Below are 710 nucleotides of genomic sequence, written 5' to 3'. Positions count from 1 at the left end.
CAATTTAGGGAAAAAAAAAATCATTGCTGAGCAAAAAGCAAGCATAGCTCAGCGATATATTAAAAGCTTCACTTTCAATCCTACTTCTCATGTGACTTCCACAGAAAGGAGCTACAGCTCTAGCGTCCACTTCAGCAAGCACCAGATCAGTATCACAACTGTGGTTCAGCTTTGATTTTGAAGGGGGAAGTGGGGGAAGGTATTATTCTGCCATGAAGGAGTAGGGAACAGTTTCCTATTCCATTCTCAGTTAAACTGAATTTCAGTTTAACCAGAGAACAGGCACAGCATCAGCAAGCAACTATGCAAGAAGGAAGCCAAGGCACTTCACTCCTAACGAAAAACTACTCAGAGGCTAAACAGATTAGTCTCTATGGACTGTCTAGGCTGGGACATTTAGTCAGCAGCAACAGTAGGATTCATCCTCTTGAAAAGACAAGGATGCCAAATTTCACTTACCATGAGAGTCGGATCCCAACTTCTTAGAAGCCATTTAGAACCTGAAAAACATTTAAAGACAGCTTTAACAACTTTATACATGTAGCACAGCATAAGCCTACGCAGTTCTAGAGAGTCTTATCTCTAGCTTATGGGACACGTTGCAGACACTTGCTGTTTATCCTGTTCCCCAGAGAGATAAGCAAACTTATTTTATAGCCTTGAGAAGTGACTGAGCAGACAAATAACTTAGCCCAGGGTCTGACAATCTA

General features: G+C 41.5%; 1 protein-coding gene across 1 annotated transcript in view; it reads right to left on the bottom strand.

Annotated features, from left to right (window-relative positions):
- UBAP1 (ubiquitin associated protein 1) overlaps nucleotides 1-504 on the bottom strand; it is a 19406-nt gene extending 18902 nt beyond the window's left edge. Inside the window, exon 1 of the mRNA XM_009331546.1 lies at nucleotides 460-504. Coding sequence (XP_009329821.1) covers nucleotides 460-493 — 34 coding nt within the window. The 5' untranslated portion in view covers nucleotides 494-504. The remainder of the gene's footprint in view (nucleotides 1-459) is intronic.
- Nucleotides 505-710: the final 206 nt, after the last annotated feature.

This window comes from Pygoscelis adeliae, unplaced genomic scaffold, assembly GCF_000699105.1.
Source record: "Pygoscelis adeliae isolate BGI_AS28 unplaced genomic scaffold, ASM69910v1 Scaffold68, whole genome shotgun sequence".
Classification (NCBI taxonomy): Eukaryota; Metazoa; Chordata; class Aves; order Sphenisciformes; family Spheniscidae; genus Pygoscelis; species Pygoscelis adeliae.
This window is presented reverse-complemented; position numbering and strand designations above follow the sequence as displayed.